At 31.2% G+C, this 23571-nt stretch overlaps 3 protein-coding genes across 3 annotated transcripts; 1 reads left to right on the forward strand and 2 right to left on the reverse strand.

Annotated features, from left to right (window-relative positions):
- Positions 1-3301: 3301 nt before the first annotated feature.
- LOC112594851 lies at positions 3302-5556 on the reverse strand. The gene is made up of 3 exons (XM_025339861.1): positions 5352-5556; positions 3707-3891; positions 3302-3610 (listed from the first exon to the last, which is right to left on the reverse strand). The coding sequence occupies exons 1-3, from the start codon at positions 5554-5556 to the stop codon at positions 3302-3304; spliced, it is 699 nt and encodes a 232-aa protein (XP_025195646.1).
- Positions 5557-7855: 2299 nt separating this feature from the next.
- LOC112594852 lies at positions 7856-10430 on the reverse strand. The gene is made up of 2 exons (XM_025339862.1): positions 9411-10430; positions 7856-9313 (listed from the first exon to the last, which is right to left on the reverse strand). Exons 1-2 carry the CDS (start codon positions 10428-10430, stop codon positions 7856-7858), a joined length of 2478 nt encoding a protein of 825 aa, XP_025195647.1.
- A 9872-nt stretch (positions 10431-20302) lies between these two features.
- Positions 20303-23043, forward strand: LOC112594853. Its single transcript, XM_025339864.1, has 4 exons — positions 20303-20430; positions 20520-21220; positions 21281-22753; positions 22901-23043. Exons 1-4 carry the CDS (start codon positions 20303-20305, stop codon positions 23041-23043), a joined length of 2445 nt encoding a protein of 814 aa, XP_025195649.1.
- The last annotated feature ends 528 nt before the right edge of the window (positions 23044-23571 follow it).

A 23571-nucleotide genomic window follows, 5' to 3' on the forward strand; every position in this document is an offset into this window, starting at 1 on the left:
TTAATATTTTTGTAATTTCAGTAATATTAGCAAACATACATTTTTAATTTTAGAATTGTCAAAACTTCATATTATATGTATTATTATTTATTATAAATCAAAATATTTCCAAGTGTTCACAATAGTTATCACCTTAGTAATATTAGATGTAAAATATCCGGTTTATAAAAAAAATTTTTATCAAAATATTGCAGCTTATATTATACATACATGTATTACATGTATTTAAATTTTGTGATTATACATATAGGTTTCTGAATAATTGTAAGTACATGCTATTTTATTATATTTTAAGTTAGTGGTATAAATGTAATGTGTAATATTTGATAGTAGTCAAAATCAAAATTCAGTAATGTTCGTTAGGGAATATAATAAAATAAAATGTTTAAAATTGAATGTAGATGTACCGGATTATTTATAATGTAACATTTTTATTTCTTGGGGTTTGGATGTTGTTGCAAATTTGCAATATACTATTAAATTTCTTAGACTAAATTTTACAAAGTATATTTTTTATTCATATTACCTATAGTTTGTTACAGTGTTATAGCTATCTAATAAGACTATACATATACATATAGGTACATACTTATATTGTATAGAAACAATTTTAAGTTTGATAAGCATAATCAAACAAAATAAATGATGGGTAATTCAATCAATTTTTCCAATTTCCTTTCAAAATTATACATAAGTTTTAAGTTGAAAAACAGAATTAAGTATATTCAGTAAATTTGAAAAAGAAAAAAATGTCATATAAATACATCCTAACATGAGATTCAATTATTATACTACTAAAATATTTATGGAATAAATACATTGTAAATATTGTTAACTAACAATAAATTTGAAAAACAATAAATAATAGTAAAGTTTACAAAATCCAAGCCCTATTTATTATTATTATTATTGCGATTTTAATATTTGGTAATATCAAATCTTTATGCTGTGAAATGGTTATGTTTTTGCAAACATTGTTTGATTTTATAGCATCATTTAACGTTATGTTTTACGCAAAGTTTAATCATTCAATTTTTAGTAAAAATGTGATCCTCTTGCAGTTTTTAGAAATTAATTATCATTTATTTATTTTGATGATACCTACCACAGAAGTAAAGGAATGCAATTATGTAAATACAAAAACAAATTTTATAGGAGAGATAAAACAAAATAATATCATATGATTTTTGGTCAAATATTTCTGTTTGTTTTTGAAATTTTTTTCGTAAACAAATATGGGTTAACAAATTAATTTATAGTAATAGTCTATCGTAATATCGTCTATCGTAATATCGTTCATTGTCATATGGAAAAACCACATGCTGTTGACAGTGTTTTATCTTTGCTAGAAGTTAAGATATCATACATTGACTTTTTTACAATTAAATATTTCAATAATATTATTTTGTATGATTATATCCTGAACCAGAAGATAACTAGACATGTTATACTATTATCTTATGTTACTTTACTACTGTGGTATAATAATAATAGTAACACAATTCTCACATGAATTGTTAACAGTTTTAACAGTTAAAAAAGGACTTCTACATTTTTTCTGAAACATACTTTTTTGTTAATGACTATAAACACGTTAATTTTAGATTGAAAGCATATTGCTGTGAATAATAATAAATTGTTGGTGTTTACATAATTTAAGGTAAAAGTACAAGTACTTTTTCTATTAGAGAAAATGAATTATAAATATAAGGTAAAATTATTTGTTATACAATTTATTATCACATATAAGTTACTATGTATTTATAATAAATGTTCAAATTGTTTTCCTCTTTGATTGAAACATATATTTAATCTTTTTTGTAAATTACTTATACTGGATTCTTTTATTATTTCTGGTGGAATATTCTTGCATTCAGTTATAATTCTCTGCTTAAGTTCTATAATGTCTCTTGGTGGAGTTAAATATGCCTTTATTAAAAAATAAGAATGGAATGTATTTATAGAAGTGTTATACTTTTAATTACACAAGTTCTAAATTATATTTTGAGTATATAAATTATTAAAAAATGTGTAGAAAATATGAAAATCTCTATACTTTAAATTGAATGTTTCAATATAAATAGATATGTACATATATGTATAACTATGACTTTTGTCATAGTTAAAATGTATTATTTTTTTTGTTTTATATATGTATATGCAGGCCCGGCGGAAGGCACAGGCAACACAGGTCTATGCCTAGGGCGGCATTTCCTTGGTGATAGGCAGAGTCGTATTTAGGATAATATGTTGATACTTGGGCTAACGCAAAAACCGAAAACCATTTTTTGAAACAATGATGAGTAAAATAGAAATTATTACATTTTTATTATTTTAAAAATAATAGCTGATATCTGACAAGTGACAACTAACTAAATTTTGTTTTGGTTGGGACGGTTAAACCGTCACGGTTATGTAAATATATATATAATACACTGAAATTAAACTTAAGATAACGTATTTCATTTTTTTACGAAATGACGACACGCGACGTTGCGGTCATCGAACGCTGATAACAGACATAATATAATATCTTAGAATAATTATTCTGTGGCAAGTGATGTACTATAATATTAGGGCGGCCGCACACGAGCAACTATTTGTTGCGCAACTTTTTTGTCTTTGTCGCTGTCTAGTTGCTTCGGAGTGTGAGAGTGCGCACACGACGATCAACTATGCATTCGATAAATACGCGTGCACATCGTTATCATACGTTATCATATGCATACGTACATCTCAATCGTCCATTTTCAATCTTCAACATCAATTACGTACACCTAACCTATTATGGATTTTTTGGATACTGCAGTAGTTTGTGCTCTTATCATTCGACACAGGAAAAATCAACGGAAAAGGAAATATTGGGTTCACCCGCTAATATCTGAAAGAATGAATAAAGGGAAATTTACTTTGATGTTCGAAGAGTTAAGAAGTTACCCAGAGAAATTTGTTGGTTATTTCCGCATGAGTGTAACTTCATTTGACGAGCTAATTACATTTCTGGAACCTGCCATCACCTACCAAAATACAAACATGCGACTGGCGATTCCATCAGAAGAGAGGCTCGCTGTTACATTGAGGTGAGATGTATAAATAAATACAATTTCTTTTCTTTTTTTTCATTATTTATTATTAAAAGTAAAGATAACTTTTTATATGAAATTAGATAAATATTGAATTAAGTATAGTAATAGTGTTCATTTATATCATTTGTGGTTTCTAATCCATCTGAAGACGCTGAAAAATTTGATATATATGACTGTAAACTGTCGGTAGTTTGAGGTGAAATAAGTTGTATGTTTTAGTTCAAAGTGGTGGGTTGATTCATAGATGTAGATGTACCAGTTATTAAATGCAAAGGAGTGGAGTAATTAGCAAAGTTTCTACTGAAATCAAGTGTGTTCGTTGGTAGCGAATTGTTCTGAAAATTTTTTAGTAACTGAAGAATTTGAATTTGTGCATCGATCTTTTGGTGTGTGGGTATTGCTCTCAGCATAGGTACAAGAGACAGTGCAAAATTTGTGTCTGAGTCAACCACGCTTGGAGCAGTTTCATTTTTTTTTTCTTCAAGTATATGGATTAGTTTTTCTTCATAACTCATTTTATTATTCTTCATTGAATTTGATGTGGTATGTGGAGAAGGAATGAAAGGAATGACAGGCGGGCTTTATAAATCCTCTGTTTCCTCACGTTCTTCATCGCTTACGTTTAGTTCAGCATTTCCACTTGTTTCGCGAACTTGTACGGTTGGTATAAGAAATAAAAGTTGATCGTAATATTTGTATTTTCGTCGCTTACTGGCAGATTGCCCTGACTTCACCGATTTTTGTTCACGCAATTCTCTTGCAAAGCACGTCCTTAGATTTTTCCATCTTCGTTGTATCATTATTCCTAAAAACCATTTATAAATAATAATATAATAATAGAGATTACAACTAGGTATTAAATTTGTAGTAATATTAGCTATATTAAAAGCTTAAATAATAGTACTTAAATGGTACTTTTCTTTAGGTATCTAGCAAGTGGCTCAAGTTTCAACGAACTATCATACAATTATTTGATTGGCGCCAGCACAATTCGTAAGATAGTGAAAACAACATGCACGGAAATTTGGAATATTTTGCAGCCTATTTTTATGCCAGAGATAAGCGAAGGAGGGTGGTTACACATATCTGAACAATTTTATAAAAATACCCATTTTCCTAACATCATTGGTGCTATAGACGGCAAACATATCAGAATAATCCAACCACAAATGACTGGCTCAGAATTTTTTAATTATAAAAAATTCTTTTCTGTAGTGCTGATGGCATGGATTGATGCTGATTATCAATTTGTCTACATAGATGTTGGCGCAAATGGAGCAGCAGGTGATTCTTCAGTCTTTAATAATTCAAATATGGGCACAAAGTTACGACAAAACCTTTTGAATATACCAAAAGACCGAACATTGCCCAACGATCCAGAAGGTAAACCAATGCCTTTTTGTTTGGTTGCTGATGAAGCTTTTGGTTTATCGAGACACATTTTGCGTCCATTTGGGAAAAAAACGCTTACCCCAATAAAAAAAATTTACAATCGAAGGCAAACAACAGCTCGTCGAATGGTTGAATGCACATTTAGCATATTAGCAAACAAATGGCGTATTTTCCATAGACCTATTGATGTTAGCATCGATTTCTGTGACACGATAATCAAATCATGTTGTGTGCTCCATAATTTCGTACGCAAAAGAGATGGAATTAATTTTACAGACACAGCTTATGAATGCCCACTGCAGAGTGTTAACATTGAACCCCACGATAGAACTATATCTGCTGCCAATATACGTAACTATTTTGCAACCTATTTTACATCCCCTCAAGGATCTGTTCCATGGCAGTACAATGAACTCTGATGTGAATAATAAATTTAATAATTATATATTTAATATACAAATTCAATTTTTTTAATAATAAATAATGTCTTTATAATATTAATAAAATTATAATACCTTGTTAATATTATTTTACTATTAATACGAATACGGTAAATGACATTGGAACACCTGTTATATTTTTGTAAATATTACTTATATTTGTAGAGAATAAAATTGTTAAGATAATATAAATCCATGCTCTATTTATTATTATTCGAACGTTAACAATGCGTAAAATACCACGGCCCACACGTGCGGTCGCAGTTAAGATACACTGTACGTTTATCTTAACGACGTCCACGTGCAGCTAGCTTATCAATATATATTATATATTGAACATTTATATTAGTTTTGTAATTTGTATACATATATTATATATATTTCTAGCACAATTAATTCTACTCATACGTTTACAAGATTTAAAAGCACGAACCTGCTTGTTTTTTTTGTTCTGCATTGAGTTGTCCCCAGGTCGTACACAGCACATTTAAGCACACTTCTTCCCATAGTTTACTTTTTAAATTAGCATCTGAATAATCTTTTAAATTTTTATTGAACAATGCCGGTCTCTTTTCTACTTCATTTATTAACAATTCACTGTCAATGTCTTCATCTCGTGGACGAGCTACTGTGGCCATTTTGTACTAATGAAATCGATATGACTTGCTCGGACGTCACTGAAAAAATGAAACGGCAACTATATTGTCGCCCGTGTGCGCACGTAGATACCAAACTATAGACGAGGAAACTACACGGAGACAATTTCGTCGCCCTTTTGTCGGCGGGTCGAGCAATTAAAAAGTTGCGTTGCTCTGTGTGCGGGACTACATTTGACTTAGTGGAATTTGTAGAAAAGACAAAACAGTTACACAACAAAAAGTTGCTCGTGTGCGGGGATATCCCGAGTGCGTCCCGTTTTTAATTTTTACCTTTTTTATAGCCCGAGTGCGTCCGCAGTCTTATCGACAAATTATATTACAGTACCCGAGTGCGTCCGCCGTCTTATCGACAAATTATGATGAATAGCCCGAGTGCGTCCTCGGTCCACAGTTGCTATAGGTATTTATTTAAGATAAAATAATCGAACTTTTAAGATATCTACATGTTTAACGATCGATATGGTGGTTAAAATGTACAACTATAATACTTTCATTTGTACATTTATGACTGTAAAATACTGGAAACGGTGGGGAAATTAATTTTAGCTCCGATAATAATTTTGCTCGATTACAAGTTAAAACATACTCAGTTACGGTCAATAAGTGCTATAGTGAAATTGTGTGCGAAGTAACGCCGTAATATTATATAATACAAATTATCAATTTGCAAATTTTAAAAATGTCATTGCCCGAAAACATGCTAAGTCAACACGGTAAGGAAATAAAAATTATTGAAGGGTATAAATTAAGATTTCATAAAATATTAAATAATAATGTTAAACGATGGAATTGTACAAACAAAAAGTGTAAAGCATATTTTAAAACCGATGAAAGTGGAGATACTGTTATAGAGAATAAATTAGATCATAACCATGAAAAAGACGTAAAAGACATTATGGTTAGACAAGTTATTCGTAATTCATTAAAAAGAAAAGCACAGGATGAAATTTGTGAACGGCCACTTAAATTAATACATCATGAACTTAAGAAAATTAACACCGATACATTAAATAAAACTGATATGAATTGCTTTCGCAAAAGTATATATTTGGCAAGACGATCAAAACTACCAGCAAGACCATGTAATATTCAAAATGTACATGAAGTATTGGATTCGTTAGAAATCAAAACTTATGACGACGAACAATTTCTCATGGTAAATGACAGTAATCAAAATATAGTAATGTTTTCATGTGAAAAAAATTTAAATACTTTAAGTACTGTTAAGACTATATATGTAGATGGTACATTTAAGTATTGTACTAAATTTTTTTTACAATTATTTACAATACACGGCTTAAGTAATGGTCATTACATACCTTTAGTGTATTTTTTACTTAATAATAAAGAATGCGAATCATATGCAAAATGTTTTAATATATTAAAAACTGAATGTTTTAAATTAAATTTATGTTGTTCTCCTGAATATATATTTGCGGATTTTGAATTATCTATTCATCTTGGTGCATTAAAAGTTTGGCCAACCATAATTATTAAAGGATTAAAAACTACAGTGATAGTAGGTGAATGTTTTAACTCTTCAGTTGCATCTGAAACCGTCTTAGTTTTTGAATTGACATCTGGCCACTTGTCCTTTTCAGACAGCCAGCTGGGTCCATGCCACCACAAATGGTTATTTACGAGTTGATCACCAGAAGCTCCTCTGGATGCCAGGTCAGCAGGGTTATCCGCAGAACGTACATGTCGCCATTCAGCTCTCGGAACTAATGACTGTATCTGACTCACTCGGTTGGATACAAAAGTGGTCCATTTGTTGGCATCACTTTGTATCCACTGTAATGTGACTGTGGAGTCTGTCCACATTGTTATTGTATCAATTTTTAATTGGAGTGATTCCATCAATGAGTGCATCAGTTGTGCTAATAGTGTAGCACCACATAATTCCAGTCTAGGTATGGTAATCCTTTTTAATGGTGCAACCCTTGTTTTTGACACCAGTAAATGTCCAGTGTTGTTTGAAACGATATAGATAGCAGCGGCATAGGCACGTTCAGAGCTGTCGGAGAATCCATGTAAGAAGCAACCTTGTTGGCAATCTATGATGTTACCAACATGGCGTGGGATTTCAAAATGTTGTAAATGGTTATATGATGTCCGATGAGCGATCCAATGTTCAAGTAGTTGGTTAGGCACAGGATCATCCCACTCGGTGCCAGTCTGCCACAATTGCTGCATGAGTATCTTGGCGACGATTATAAGTGGCGCAAGCCATCCACATGGGTCATAAGTGCGTGCAATTTCACTTAATAATTCGCGTTTAGTGATGCGTTCCAAAGATGGTAGAGGTTTTACTTTTTAATGAAAAGGTACCTCTTGTAGTGTTCCATGAAACTCCCAACACAGACACACTGTTTTGCTCGGGCATTGAGATCTGCAACGTTTGGTGTTCAGCTGGAATATTTTCTAAAAGGGTTAGTGTATTGCTGGCCCACTTTCTCAAATCAAATCCACCTTGGTGAAGAAGGTCAATCAACTGCTGTATTTGGGCTTTAGCATCATTGATGTCGTTACATCCTGACATGACTTCATCAACGTAGAAGTCATTCTTAAGTATTGTGGATCCTTCTGGATAATTCACTTGTTCATCAACAGCTAGTTGAGCTAGTGTACGGAGAGCATGATACGGAGAAGTTATTAAACCATAGGTGACAGTTTTCAATTTGAACTGTTCTATTGGTTCTGATGGGTGATTTCGCCACACAATGCCTTGATAACACTGATCATCGGAGTGTATATTTATTTGTCGAAACATCTGACGTATGTCAGCAGTGTAAACATATCTGTGCATTCGAAATCTAGTGATAATTCTTACAATGTCTCTTTGTAGCTTAGGACCTCGATGTAACATGTCATTTAATGATTTTCCATTATAGATGAGAGCAGATCCATCGAATACAACTCTCAATTTGGTAGTGACGCTTGAGGGACGTGAAACATGATGATGAGGTAGAAAGATGACCGGACTGTCTTCAGTGGGTTGCACAGGTTCCATGTGATTTTGTCGAAGATAGTCAATCATGAACTCACGATACTGGTTGTACACCGACGGATTTCGAATGAGAGACCTCTCCACCTGAGCTAGTCTTCGTACAGCAATGTCATATGAACTGTTCATAGAATGTGGAGTTTCCTTAAACGGCAATCGAACAACATAACGTCCATTTTCGTTGCGTTTAAATGTTTTAATAAAGTGGTCTTCACAGATTTGATCTTCCTTTGACATAATTGTCACTCTGGGCACTTCTTCTATATTCCAGAAATTTTCAATTTGTTTCTCAAGTTGCTGATACGTGGCACAACATGTAATAACATTTGTAGTAATATGTGCGAGATCATCTTTTATTATGTTGTTACTGCAACCTGCCACGATCCAACCAAACCTTGAATTCTGTAATATAGGAGTACCCTTTGGTCCAACATGTTTGCCATCTTGAAGAATGTCATAAAAGAATTCAGCTCCTATGAGCATGTCAATTTTTCCTGGTAAATGGAATGTAGGGTCAGCCAATTGTATGCCTTGTAAATGATGCCAGTTTGATGTGTCCAGTTTGTTGACAGGTAATTTAACAGTAATACTTGGTGTTACCAAGCCAGTGATTTGATACTGCTTGTGGTTTAAGCGTGACGTCACTGTGCACTCGGCCATCTCGGTAACAGTCGTCTCTGCTGAAGAGATACCGTTGACAATCATAACGTGTTTTTGTTCTGTTAATACCTAGTTCTGTTATCAAAGACGATGTAACAAAATGTGATTGTGATCCAGAATCTAGTAGTGCTCGGCATAACACTGTTCGACCATTCTTGCCACTCACATGTACTAATACTGTTGATAATATGATGTTCTGAGACGTGGTAGGGTATGCCGCTCCTAGATGAGATGTTGTACTTTGAAATCCATGCTCCTTTTCCTGTTCACTTGTAGTATTTTCACCCTCTGGTGTATTGACCTTTTTTATGTCCAAATGTAATAGTGTATGGTGTTTTAAACCACAGTTTTTACAAGTCTTTTCATTTGTGCACTGATTCGCACCATGTGTTGTGCGCAAACAATTAAAACATATTTTTGCCTTTTTTGCTAAATTCAATCTTTCACTGGGTTTCGACTTCATGAACGTATTGCACTTGTAAATGATGTGATTCTGTGTACATATTGAACACTGATTGATGGTTTGACTATCAGTAGCCAAATGCGCTGTAGTTCTAACGAACTGTTTTGTCTTACCAGCATTGATAACATTACTTACAGTGCTAGGTTTGTATTGTAACATATTCAAGGCTTGTAATCGATTCTCAATAAATCTCTTAAGTTTTGTCCATGTAGGTATTTCAGGATAAGACGCAGACTCGATTTCCCAACATCTTCTCACTTCTGTAGGCAAACGTGTCGCAACGATGCCGATAATGATAGCATCCCACTTGTCTACTGGTTGTTGTAGTACTGATAGTGCTCTTAAATGTTTGTTTGTGCTGTCAAGTAATGACTTTAGGCCCACGGCGGTTTCCGTTTGATGAACGGTTTGTGTCAGTAGTTGTTGAACATGGCTCTGTACAATTAGGCGTTCGTTGTCGTACCTATTTAGTAAGAGTGCCCACGCTTCTAGGTAATTGTCCCCAATAGTTGGCATTGATTCGATGATTTGAGCTGCTGCACCTTTCAAGCTCGACTTGAGGTAGTACATCTTACGTGTGTTGTCGATAGAGGTGTTAGAATGGATGATGGAGATGAATTGGTCCTTAAATGGATACCAATCATTGAAATCCCCTTCAAATGTAGGTATATTAATCGGTGGCAGTCTAAGTGTATTGTTAGAGTTTTCACTTTTTTCAGACATGCTTGTCGCAGCTGTCCGCTCATGTAACCGACCTGTTAATTTACCCTTAGATTTAACATAGTAGTCACTGACCGTTTCTAAATCCTCTATGAGCTAGTCCATCTCCTCATCGTTGGCTTCCACTATTTTCAAATCGTAGGCTTCGTTGTACTTACTGAAAGCATCTTCCAGTAAGTTCAACTGAAGTTGAGCTTCCTCATCTGTATAGCGATTAACTACGTCTTCGGTCAGCTTCTCTCGTTTATTCAGAATGAGTTTGTCTTTGTTTTTGAGCGTCTTAAGATCCATTGTGAATGTATATTACCACGATGCGAATGTGTTATAGGCGAAGGAAACGATAACTACGCGAGCGTAACTAGACGTACGGAACTAAACATTTCGTACGCCGCATGTAAATTTACTTGTGTAATTGTGCAGGTATCGAACGCACTTGTGTACGAGTCGATGCGAATGGATGTAAAAAACTGATGCATCCGGCTCGAAGGACCATTAATGTATTAGAAAATTAAGTATATGAGTGTAAAAAAAGAACATGAGGTTTTTCTATTGAATGTCGAGAATGGACTGTATTTTCTTTTTTGTATATGAAAAAAAACAGTGTTGCGTCTAACCAAAATGAGCGCGTACTAGCTACTATAAAATACAACCATAACCTTAAAAATATATGGTTAATAAAACTGATATCAAGTACATGATAAGATGATAATAAGTAATGACAAAGTTTTATCAAACATAATATATTAGCATGAATAGTATTAAAGTTATTCGTTCTCACGAATTTGTATTGTAGACTATTGACTGTATGAAAATTAAACGTAGGGTATATTTCTGTCTATTCATAATAATATACTTTTATTGAATTATAATGAAATATAGTAAATCTTAACTTTTTTATGCGATGCTAATTTATTAGTAATTACAAAGATTATTATTTTTAATATTTGTTACGCCGTATGCACTTGCTGGTGTAGTTTGCAACACGACTTGCGGGATGTTTGGGAAATTCACATATAACAACGGAATGTTGTATATCGTAAAAAATACTTATTATATTATAGCAAAACAAAATAATTTTATCTACCGGGCAAAGACGTCTCTTTGGGGGTAGTTATACAATATCAAGATTAATATAAACAGTAGTAATAATAATAATAATAATAATAATAATAACAAGACAAGAGTGAAAATAATACAGTAATAAGTAAACAATATATAAAATGGTTACTTAGTAGTAAATACAAATAGTAATATAATAATATAGGTAACGATACCGCTGGTCACATCAATTGACGGTGGAGTATGGTGACAAAACCTAGATTGCCCAACATAAATTATATCAGCAAATGTCACTTTTGACGGCGGCGACAACGGTCGTTGAACTCCGCCCAGCTTTCTATAATATAATATATTGAGACGTCGTACGCACCCTGTACTTGCGTAGCGTATTGCGCTATTACTGCAATTAGTCTCACACCCGAGAACTGGTAACACACGCGCTGAACACGATGTTGTAAAAACAAAGGGTGCGCACACCGATACGTCGACAAAGGTCCGGACGACGGCGGAAAAAGAACTAAAGCTCAGCGATGACAAAAGTCGTCGGAACCGGTGCTGGCGATTCCGGCCGATATTCGCGCAAGCGCACCCGAGCAAAATGTCGCGGCGCCAAATCTTATGTTTAAACAATATTAATAAGATGTTTGTGTTATTGTATATATTATTTTATTGTACCTTAATCTATATAAAAAATTCAAATTGATCTATTAGTCTGAAAAAAACGGTACATTTGATATTCCCTTAATAAGTATCTATTGTATATTTGTATTTATTCAATTCATTAATGAAATAAAATAATAATTAATCAATAATTTAAATATGATATTATTAGTTAACAATACATTTTATTTACTGATATACATTTTTTCTTAGAATTTCGAAAAAAAGAAAAGTCTAAATCTAAAATCTGAAATGTCTAAACGTACTCGGTTGTCAGGAGCAGAATACAAGAAAAAACGTGTAGCACGTGAATTAGAAATATCTAAACAAAAAGAATGTATTTTAAATTTTTTTCAACAAGCGCCGACTAGTAATTCCCAAAATAAAAAAAATAATAATATTTCTTCAGAAAATTCAGAAATTGAAAGTGACAATACTGGTGTAAATGATAATGTGCAGGCTATTGTGGAAATAGAAACGCATGTTTCAGAATCTAACTTAGAAAAAGATGGTAATTTAACTGTAAAATCTAATTATTCCCCAGATAAGAAAAATAGTTTTAGTGTATCTTCAATAAATACTAAAGACGATTATTATGAAAGTATTGAATGCCATGAAAAATATGTTGATTATGGGTAATGAAGCGAATAACTTAACACTTTCCATTGTAAAAGATGTATCGTTACTCAATAATTCTGATTGTGAAATGGTTGAACAAAATGATCAAGATTTTAGTCTAGTAACAGGTACACATGCAGATTCATTTGACCTTGAATTATTAAAAGATCCAAAGAGGTGGCCAGCTATTTGTGATAAAATACGGGTGTTATTAGTTCAAAAGGGCCCCTATCAAATATATTCGAAATCGTACCCAAAAGATGATACAGGTCGAAGATTTACAATTAATCATTTTTTTAGAAAATTAAGTAATGAAATAGAGGTAAAACGATCATAGATAGTATATTCTAGTACGGGTGATTCTATATTTTGTTATTGCTGCAAGTTATTTAATGAGACAAAATCATCTTTAGGCAAAGAGGGATATCATGATTGGAAGAACATTGCTGAAACTTTAAAACAACATGAACGATCTCCAAACCATGAAACATCATTTCTTAAATGGAAAGAACTAGAAATAAGAATAAATAATTCAAAAACCATAGACAATATAAATGAAAAAATGATAAAAACGGAAATTCAACATTGGAGACAAGTTATAGAAAGAATAATATCTTTAATAAGTACTTGGAAATCAAAACTTAGCTCTACGGGGAACTTACGATAAACTTAATGTAGAAAATAATGGAAATTTTTTAAAATTCATTGAGTTTTTAGGTCAATTTGATCCAGTTATGAAGGAACATATAAGAAGAATAACCTCCGATGAAATACATACTCATTATCTTGGAAAAGAGATACAAAATGAGATAATTTATTTATTGGCAAAAAAAATTAGACTTCATATATTAAAATGTTTGAAAGAAGCGAAATATTATTCAATTGTTCTCGATTGTACGCCAGATATTAGCAATAAGGAACAAATGACCATGATTTTCAGATTCGTGACAATTTCAAAGGATACTGGTGAAGTCACCATAAATGAACACTTTGTAGATTTTATCCAACTATATGATACATCCGGATTTAATATGACAAAAGTCCTCTTGGATAAATTAATAGAATTTGAAGTTGACCTTGAAGATATGAGAGGTCAAGGTTATGACAACGGCGCGAATATGCGCGGAAAACAGTGGTGTCCAAGCAAGAATTCTTGAATTAAATTCTAAAGCTTTTTATGTACCATACTACCATGCAATGCTCATAAATTCACGCGACACCTGCACGTATTGTAATAAGACGGGGCATACAATCGCGGTATGTTATAAAAAACAAAACGACGAACGTCGTAATAACTCGGGAAACGGGCCGAACTCTCTCGCGACACACGGGGCGCGTGCGATACAAACGATAACCGTGGATCCATCAGAGATTGCCTTCCAACAGTACTCACAACAATAAATAGTATTAACCATGTAAAATGCATTTCACCTGCTTGTAAAATTAAAGAGTTAGAATTTCTTATCGATACAGGTAGTGAAGTGAACGTAATAAAAAATGATATTATATGCGACGGATTAACAATAGACGAAACACAAAAAGTATATCTTAGGGTAATAAATGACCAAATAATACAAACTTTAGGGAAAGTGACAATACCATTAATATTTCATGGGCAAAGCGTATATACAGAGTTTAATTTAGTTAGTAAGAATTTTCCAATAAAGAGAAACGGTATAATAGGTAATAGTTTCCTAACGGAAAATAATTCGATAATAAATTTAGCAAATAAGACATTAGAAATAAACGTTAATAATAAAAATATAGTTTTAAAACCTAGAACAGAAACCATTGTATCTATACCTATAGCTGCAACGGACGTAAAAAATAAGGACATATAAAAAAAAAAAAAGAGAAAAATAATATATTTTATAATAATTTAACTTACATTAACGTAAAATTTCCATAAGAACACTATGACTAAAGAAAATATATAATTTATGTATTTATATTTAAATTAATTTCAGTTTTGTATAATTATTTTATAGCAGAAAAAAAATTTGTAAAACATGATTAAGTGAAATCATGAAACAGTTATAAAAGCTGTTTTAATAATGTATTATTAATATTATTAACAAAAATTTGTATTTTCAGGAATAGGAAAATATGATATTAACTTCCATGTATGAAATAGGTGTAAACATGATTGATTAAAATCGTGTTAGTTATTAAGAAATTTTTTTTAATTGTAATTGCTAATAAGTAGCAAAATAATATTTTATCATAAACCAAAATACTAATACTAATATTAAGAGAAAATGTAACAAAAGAAAAGGAAAAAATGTGAAACCACTAACACTTAAAAATTAAGATAATACGCAAATTTTTAAGATTTCTGTTTCTTACAAAACATAAATCTTTTTTTTGGAAGGGAGGTGTTACGTACCGTGTTATTTTACACATATATATTATACGAAGAGGTGATGTGTATACCGATGGGATAATATATTCAAACAGTGTAGCACCAACGGATAGGGCGAACACCTGCACATCGTGATATTTAATATAATGAATAAGACATGGTCACACGTCCTGGACTTCTCAGAAATGATGAGTAAACGATAGTGTTAACATTGTACTATTTAATTTGACAATTAAGACTTGATCACACGTCTTGTAATTCTTAGAACCGATGAAATCGCAGGAAAGGCACCCAACTGAATAATACATTTAATTTAGAGAGCTCCTTAGGGTCATCGGAAGTCACCACCTCCCCAGTCACCACTCTTGACGGTTAACCATATATATGGGAGACCAGGGCAAGAGCTCAGCAGACGGTTAGGGATATTCGAGACGCTCAGAGGCAGGTCGTAACACCACTCACGGTGTCGTCTATCAGTATTTCAGAGGCAGGTCGTAACACCACTCACACCATCTTGTGCTTATAAAATTGTATTCTTGTACGAGTTAATTGTATTAAATAAAGACTTAATCTTTTAACTTGCAAACATTAGTATTTCTATTTCTACGTTGATATATGAATCGACGTTGACATAAGGGACGCAACAGACATTATTTAAGCGATTTCTTCGAACCGTTCCCAAAGAACATATTTGACGGTTTTTCAGATACACCATCAATGGTACAGATGTGTAGTAATTATCGAAATAAACTTTATAATTCATATTTTTCGGAATTATTCTACATAGTCGAACGACTACATTTCCCGAAGCGCCAAAATCTGGTTCCCATGAATACCTATTATCATCATTGTTTTCCTGACCACTATACATTTCAAAATTATAAGAAAAACCAGATACACCGCATAATACAAAAAATTTGTACCCCCACTTATGGGGTTTCATCGGTAGATATTGCTTAAGGAAATAACGAGCTTTAGTTGAGCATAATTGCTCATCTATAGATACAGCTTCTTCTAAAGGTATAGATGCAAATCGTTTTTTCAAAGTTTCCATAACTGGCCTAATTTTATGTAATCTGTCATGGCCAATATGGCCTTTAGGTAACATATTATCATTATTATTAAAATGTATGAATTGTCGAATTTGTTCAAATTGGTTAATGCTCATCGTTTCTTGAATAATTTTATTTCCTAAATTTGGAGACCAGTATTTTCGAATATTAGAAATATTTACTAAGCCCATTAATAGACAAACTCCTAAATATTTTTTTACGTCATTTGAAATTATTTTAAAATTTTTATTTGGGTCTATTTGTACACTATATATCAATGTTTCATACACAATATTAGATCATCTAATTAGATCATCTTGGAAAAAGTAACCAAATATTTGATAAGGAGTACTTAAATTTAAAATTTCATCTGAAAGTTCAGAGTTACCAGAGAAGTCTACATTTTGGGTAGACAATTTTTCATGTTTCCATGAAATATCCAATTTTTGCTTTTTTTTGTTTTTTATTTTAGACTGAGGCTTAGCAACAAAAGGAGGAGTGGGTATATCAAATTTAACTTTTTTTCTTAAATTTTTAATTTTGAAGTCTGGAGTTTTATATATTTTATTTTTTGTATGCGTCTGTACAGAAATATAATTTGGAAGAGGTATCGATGAGCTGTCCTTGTCAGGTTCACATTCAACATCTTCCATGACAACATTAATATCTAAATTACTATCTAATAAATTTATAGAATTAAGAAACGGGTCTAATTCATCGTCATCAATATTTTCTAAATATTTATCGAGTGCCTCTAAATCAACTATATTATTATCTATATATATATTTTGTTCGTCGCTAGATTCCAAATCATCTTCGGAATCAGATGGAGGTTCATTTTCCAACAATTGTACGATTTCTCTGTCAAATAAATGTCTTCTACACATAATGAAAAAAAGTACAAATTTATGATGTAAAAAGTTAAATAATAAAACACGCAAAAATACGGCTCTGAATTACGTCAAAAAAAATGTACGTCCCGTGAAGTGCTAAATGCATACTGTTGCGTATGAGCAACAACCGTTCATTATTGATTTACAAATAAAATATTTGACTTATCTGTATAACGTTGGAAATTATCTAAAATTTAGATATATATCAACACTGTTATATTTTTATTGTTATCCATAGACATATTTAACAATTAAAAATTATTAAAAAAAAACCCAGAATATTGTCACATTTGTATGTACCGGTCTATCGATAAATAGTTTAATTTTTCTAATTATATACTACCATCTATCGATTTGAAAGTAAATCACGTAATATATTATCATAGTTGATTGTGATTAAAGCTAATATACAATAACTGACATAGATAAATATCTGATTATAACCGTTTTTATCGGTTGTTGCCGAGAAGCAACACCATGCATTGTAGGGTTAACACGTTGACTGCCATGCGGCCGCCGGCGTCCGCAGACTACTAGCATACAACAGTATTTTTACGGACGCCGGCGGTCGCACCTTTGTATTATTTATACGCAGGGGCGGACTGGCTAGGGCGGCAAGTGGGCGATCCCCGCTTGGGCCGGTAAAATTTTGGGCTGCTTAAATTATTTTGGGCCGATAAAATTAAAACTGAATAAACGTAAAAATTGTAATATAGAATAATTGATATTGTTATAATAAAATAATATTATATTAATGAGTAATGACTATTATAATTTATAATAGTCTGCGCCACGAGAGAACTCTATTGCATGTAAATGTAACAAATGATTTCTTATCGCTGTAAATTTTACCCATGGTCATGATAGACCAAAGTTAATTTTAGAAAAAATCCGTGGTTGTATGATTATAAATGCTTATAATTTATAAATCTTATTACATCGCAGTCATCGCACAACACAACAACATCAAGACAATATAGTGATAAGTGACATTTCGTCGACTGCCGCCGAATTGTATTTTATTTTTTGGATAATACTTTGTTCACTGGGTTATTGCTGTACGCCAGAATCATTTTTTTTTTTTGTGGCTTTTTGATATTCAGTATTTAGTAAGTAATTATTTACTTGTATATTGAATAATTAATATTAATTAATAAGTTTGTACTTGTACAGTAATGTGTTACGTACCGTGTTATTTTACACATATATATTATACGAAGAGGTGATGTGTATACCGATGGAATAACATATTCAAACAGTGTAGTATCGAACGGCTATGGCGATCACCTGCACATCGTGATATTTAATATAATGAATAAGACATGATCACACGTCCTGGACTTCTCAGAAATGATGAGTAAACGATAGTGTTAACATTGTACTATTTAATATGACAATTAAGACTTGATCACACGTCTTGTAATTCTTAGAACCGATGAAATCGCAGGAAAGGCACCCAACTGAATAATACATTTAATTTAGAGAGCTCCTTTAGGTCATCGGAAGTCACCACCTCCTCAGTCACCACTCTTGACGGTTAACCATATATAAGGGAGATCAGGGCAAGAGCTCAGCAGACGGTTAGGGATATTCGAGACGCTCAGAGGCAGGTCGTAACACCACTCACGGTCTCGTCTATCAGTATTTCAGAGGCAGGTCGTAACACCACTCACACCATCTTGTGCTTATAAAATTGTATTCTTGTACGAGTTAATTGTATTAAATAAAGACTTAATCTTTTAACTTGCAAACATTAGTATTTCTATTTCTACGTTGATATATGTATCGACGTTGACATAACGGACGCAACAAATGTAACAGAACGACTAACCCGATCACTAGATAAACCTAGATCTAATAGTTAACAAATAACAATGTTTTACTGTTTATACCTACTCAGTAAATATGTTGAAATTCTTAATTTTATTCGGACTTTTACTAAACACGTAGTGTACATATTCCTATTTCCTAAGATGTAGAAATTATATGACACATAACATTTAAGCAATAAGCTGCGTAAAAATTATAATTTTATATTATTAAAAAACTACTGACAGTTATTTAAATTCTTTATACTATTTATACTATATACTAATATTAAATAAAAAATTTTAAAACAGAATTATTACTTATTTGTACATACAAATTAGTGCTGTAAATGTATTAGTTACTATAATAACTAGTAATTGGTATATCGACGATATGAATAGATATTAGTTATTATTTATTACAAAAGTTTTTTAAATTTCTTATTTTTTCTAAAAAATGTTTAATAAAATTGGTAATTTAGAATTGTAAAGCTTAACATTTTTAACTTTTTTTGCATCTCCTGAAACTTATAGAAAAAAGACAGTTAAACACGAAATATTGCGATTTTGCTAATTTGATTTATTATTAATTCTTAAATAATAAATTCAATAAAAATATATATATTATTATTATAAAACACGTATGCAACTAAAAGAGAAACAAACAATGATTGCATTGTGGTCGTAGTAAATATTCACGGGAACATACTTATTATCAATATAAACAAAACACATATAAATAGACATATAAAATAGATAAGTCATTTTGAAGACGAGGTATTTTTTTTAAATTATTTTACAATGCATTATTTCTATTTATTATTTAAAATGATTCAAATAAGTTTAATAACGTAGGATTATTTTTTAAATTTAATTCCAAACAAATAAATGATTGTGATAGTAATTTAATATTTAAATTATAAATTATATTTCAGTACCTAAGTTTAGGAATAACTATTTTATTTTCCTACACTTACAACACAGGAAATAGTAGGTACGTTTTAGCATAATATAAAAAAAAAATTTAAAAATACATTTTGGTTATTTAAATATAATTTTTATGCATGGAAAAGGATCGTTTTGGATTAACTAGTCATTTTAAATAGCTGATTTGTCTGGTACGTTTTGGTCTATTCTTGTGACACTAATTGATTTATCAACGTTTTTTTTCTCATAAAAATCGATATCTAACTCAACTTTGTCAATTTTGATAATAGTACGTTTTGACTACCCCTCAAATACGCTAAGCTAAAAATGTTAAATGCGTTTCATGACACATCTTTGTTACCATATGCGATATGCATTTAAAAATTATTTTTAAATATCTACGCCAGGCACAATTTTTTTATTTTAATTTTAATTTAATCAGCGAAAAATAAATTGAAAATAATTGATTTTAGTGTTTGTCTAGTTCCAAAACAAGATGGACAAAAAACGTAAAGGTGGTGCACAAAAACAAAGAGAAAAGAAAAACAAATTACTAATTTCAGAAGCATCTAAATGCAAAAATCTAGATTCATTTTTTATTTCTTCAAAAAATATCAATATTACGTCCAATAATTCTCTCTAGCCTTAAATAATTCTCATTTAAATCAAAACACCGAAATTATTTTAAATGACAATTTTAAAAATATTTCTAGTATAACCGTAGATCAATCTTTAAAATTACAAGCAAGTACATCATCCGACATAAACCTCGATACCATTGTTAAGCCTGTTAAATGTAATACCAAAAATGAAATAGATATTTCTGATTTATCTAAAAACATTGAGAAAACTTATGATAATTCATCAATTAATTTTTTTTGTACTCCATTACCAAATGAAAGAAATCAATTTTTCGAATACCATCCTATTCAGCCATATCAAGGTATTTTACCATTCAACCCGATGCTAGTTTTTCAACGTAAAGATGGTTCAAATCATCAATGGTTGACTTTTTCTCATGAAAAAAAAACACTTTTTTGTACGTGTTGCTTAGTGTATGGTGATGCAAATGATAAAATCTGTCTTGTTACGGGTGTATCTGAATTTAATCCAAAACATTTGTACTCTACTTTAGAACGACATGAAAATAGTCAACAGCATAAAAATAATACTGAGGCTTACTTTTTGAATCTAAATAAAGCAGATGTAAAAAATCTAATTTTTATAAAGCAAATAACATTGAAACAGCTTGAAGTACAAAAAAATAGGGAAATATTGGAACGAATTATAGAAATTATAAAAACAATAGGAAAAAGAGGATTAAGTTTTCGTGGTAAACGGCACGAAGCTGCGTATAGCTTAACAGATGAAACTTTAGACCATGGTACTTTCATTGAAATGCTTATACTCTTGGGTAAATTCGATCCCATATTGAAAAATCATTTGGATTATGTAGTTTTAAAAAGTAAAAAAGCCCATCAAAAAAACAAAACTGGCAGAGGTAGTTTAGTAACATTTTTTTCTAAAACCACCATCAATTCAATTATACAAATAATTTGTCAAATAATGAGACAAAACATTGCTAATGAAATTAAAAGTGCTGGAATGTTTTCTATACAAATTGATACAACGCAAGATGTGAAAGTTGAAGATCAATGCTCAATTATAATAAGGTATTTAACCGACTCAGTTAAAGAAAAACTTATAGCTGTGACAAATGTAAAATCATCTACAGGAGAATCTATGTTCCAATTAGTCAAAGAAACTTTGGAAGCAAATGGTGTTGATTTAAAGTATTGTATTGGATCTTCTACAGATGGTGCATCAAACATTCAAGGGCGCTATAAAGGATTTTCTAAATATTTGTCAGATGAAAATCCATCTCAGTTGCATGTATGGTGCTATGCACATTGTTTAAATTTAGTTATGATTGATGTGACAGAAATAACTATTGAAAGTGTCAAGTTTTTTAGTCTTCTTAATGAATGTGCCATTTTTTTAAGAGAATCGTATAAAAGAATGGATGTATGGAAAGAATTATGTGGAAACAACAAACGATTAGCAAAAGCAGGAGATACAAGGTGGTGGTCTAAAGAATCGTCAATTACAACTATTTTTGGGCACTTTGGTATGCCTGAAAGTGCGTTATATGTTGTTTTAGTTTCAGTTATGTCTAAAATTGCAAATTCTGATAAGTTTAATCGAGAAACACGATATAAAGCTATTACATTAAAGGACTCATTTTTAAAATATAGTTTTGTCATGACATCACAACTATACTTACAGATATTTGAACGTATGTCACTATTGTCAAAATATTTGCAAACAAGTGGAATGGACTTAGTTCAAGCGTATAGGATGGTTTCTAATACTATAACATATTTACAAGAAATATCTAGAGATTTTCAAAAAGTAAAAGAAGCTACTGATTCATTTATTATGTGGGCAGAAAAAGAGTTGGAAAAAGTTGATTGTGACGAAATTCTTGAATCACAGTTCCCAGATGAAAGTACGGTTCGTCGTAAAATTAAAAAAAAATTTCCAGGTGAGGTAACAAGAGACCAACCTATAATTAATCCACTTGAAAAATACAAAATAACTGTTCACAATATAGTTATGGATACAATTATCAACAAACTAAATGAACGATTTACAAAACATGGCTCATTATACTCAGATTTATCTATTTTAGATCCAACCAACTTTAAAGATATAAATGATACTATATCTAAAGAAGCATTTACACGTTTAAGTGATTTAATCATTTTCTTTGACAAAACTGCTACGCCAGAAAATTTACGACATGAATTGTTTGACTTTAAAGAAAACTGGCCATCCATAAAATATACTGTGCCTGAGAGTTATGATAAAAATGTAGACGATTATTCTGGTGAAAGTTCTAATGAATCTGGCTCTGAATCTATAAACAACCAATTTATTTTACAAGGTACAGATAGAGAGAAATGTACAAATTCTAAACAGTTTTGTAAAAACTGTCCAGTCTGTTGTTATATAGTTATTTCTAGGTATAATATGCATACAAATACATACAAATCACTTTATACTGCGTATAAGTTTTTGTTAACACTTTCAGTGACTCAAGTAGCTTGTGAAAGAAGCTTTTCTAAGCTAAAAATAATAAAATCTAGAATTCGCAATTCAATGAATCAAGATCATCTTCAAGCATTTTTGTTCATGGCTATCGAAAAAAAAAACTCTCATGGAAGTCGGAAATGAAGAAGTCAAAGATATACTTGCTAAGAATAGCCCTTTGATGTCTAAACTTTTATTACATTAAAGGTTAATTAAGTAAAATCATATTTTATTTAAAAAAAAATATTGTTTAATAAATTTATATATTATGTACGAGTAGGTATATAAAATAATATAATATGCATGTATATGTATTTTTTTCTTAACAATTAGTTTTCATATATTATTATAAACATTTAAATTTTTTTGATTTTAAAACATGTAATTTTGTTATGGTTAATTATATATACTAGTATATTATTATTTGTATTTCTTTATTAATTAATTTAAAAAAGTAAAATAGTAATTTTCAAAATTTTGGGTCGAATTTTCTGTTTCCCCGGGGCCGATTTTTATTCCCAGTCCGCCCCTGTTTATACGCCATATGACCGCGGGCTGCCATAAACACACTTATTTGTAAAGGGGAATATTTTTCGTGGCGTCAAAGTTATGAAGATAATGTTTAAATGATAGGAGAAAATTTCGCGTATAGTGATATATTATTCGTCGCAA

This window comes from Melanaphis sacchari, unplaced genomic scaffold (genome assembly GCF_002803265.2).
Source record: "Melanaphis sacchari strain LSU unplaced genomic scaffold, SCAv2.0 Contig242_pilon_pilon, whole genome shotgun sequence".
Taxonomy (NCBI): Eukaryota; Metazoa; Arthropoda; class Insecta; order Hemiptera; family Aphididae; genus Melanaphis; species Melanaphis sacchari.